The 1,363-nt window shown below is 50.3% G+C and overlaps 1 protein-coding gene across 1 annotated transcript in view; it reads right to left on the reverse strand.

The window, feature by feature from the left end:
* Nucleotides 1-576, reverse strand: part of TNPO3 (transportin 3) — a 28,858-nt gene extending 28,282 nt beyond the window's left edge. The window contains exon 1 of the mRNA XM_019472971.1: nucleotides 542-576. Coding sequence (XP_019328516.1) covers nucleotides 542-576 — 35 coding nt within the window. The remainder of the gene's footprint in view (nucleotides 1-541) is intronic.
* Nucleotides 577-1,363: the final 787 nt, after the last annotated feature.

Consider the following 1,363-nt stretch of genomic DNA (forward strand, 5'->3'; position numbering starts at 1 on the left):
GCAAGTATTTTTTTCTTTTTTTTTTTGGGGGGGGGGGGGATCAAAGGCAGCTCCAACCAACGTTACAGGCGCGCAAACGTCACACCCCAAAAGGAGGAGATCCCGAAAAGCCTCCTGTTAACTGCCAGCGAGGCAGGACCCCACAACCGCCACGGAGGAGGGCTTTATATATACACAAAGTCTATCCGGGTCCGACAGCAGAGCGAAGGGAACGATTAAATAAATTGAATATATTAAAATCGTCTACGGTACAAAGGATTCTGTCTGTCTGCCTTTTAAAAAACACTTTAGAAGCAAAAATCCAGGTGGTGATACCGGCCACTGCTAGGTGTGGACGTTGCCGTTCTTCGTGCACTTGAAGCCGCCAGGACGAACAGGAATCCAAAGGGGAAAAAAAAAGCCATTCCCGTAACTCCACCTGGAGGAAACATCCACGTGGAAAAGCAGATCCAGGCTGTCGCCTTCCCAGTCACAAACTTCTCCTCCCAAGCTTGCATTTAGGCGCTGGGGGGGAGCTTTTTGGGATGCGCCCACCGCTCACCCCCGATTACCTATAAGGGAAGCAGAGCGTCGCATTGCGTCGGGCTGCCCAGCAGCGCAGGACTCGGCGAGTCAGCACAAGCGTCACAACCAACCCCCCCCAGCCGATACCCCGTTAGGGAAAATTAGAGGGGTTTTGGGGGGTTTTGGGGTTGTTTTTTTTTTTTTCGGTTGAAAATCCGGTTCATGAGGTGCAGGAGGTTATGCAGGCTACCCGCGTGAAAACCCCTGGAAATCAAAGGAGAGCTCGGTCAGACGTCCCCGGTGCATCAGGGCCGACATAAACCCCACGTCTCGGTCTCGGGTATTTTTATTTTTCAAACTTCGAGTGCCCTCCGCACAAGGGCGCCTTGGCCTTACCCTCGCCCCGTCCCCAGCCTAAGCACGGAAAGATAAAATAAGACAGACCGACGTCTCACTCGACTGAACTCAAACACTGGGAATTTTTGCACTGCAGGAACCTAAGGGTGCGTTAAAAAGATGAGCTGATGTCTCTGTAAGAGAGCAGGATTACTGCTCTTCCGTTTAGCGCCGTTAAAAAATACAAAATTCAGCTGATGCCGAAAGCTGGAAGCAGACTTCAGATGAGCATTGCTGAGCCTGAACCTTGCGATGAGGCCACGGCTTTGCAGCCCTCGTCTCCGACACCCTTTAAGGCGCAGGAATCCAGCGTGAAACAAAACCTCTCCATTTTTTAAAAAAAAAACACCCTTCCAGCCCTCATTTCAGCCTCGTTAGCGAAGGAGATTCGATCACAACCTTTGGCCAGTCGTTCCAATGGCTGGATACCCTTTTTTTTTAAAAAAAAAAAAAAAAAAAACCC

The sequence above is a fragment of the Aptenodytes forsteri genome, unplaced genomic scaffold, assembly GCF_000699145.1.
Source record: "Aptenodytes forsteri isolate BGI_AS27 unplaced genomic scaffold, ASM69914v1 Scaffold310, whole genome shotgun sequence".
NCBI lineage: Eukaryota > Metazoa > Chordata > Aves > Sphenisciformes > Spheniscidae > Aptenodytes > Aptenodytes forsteri.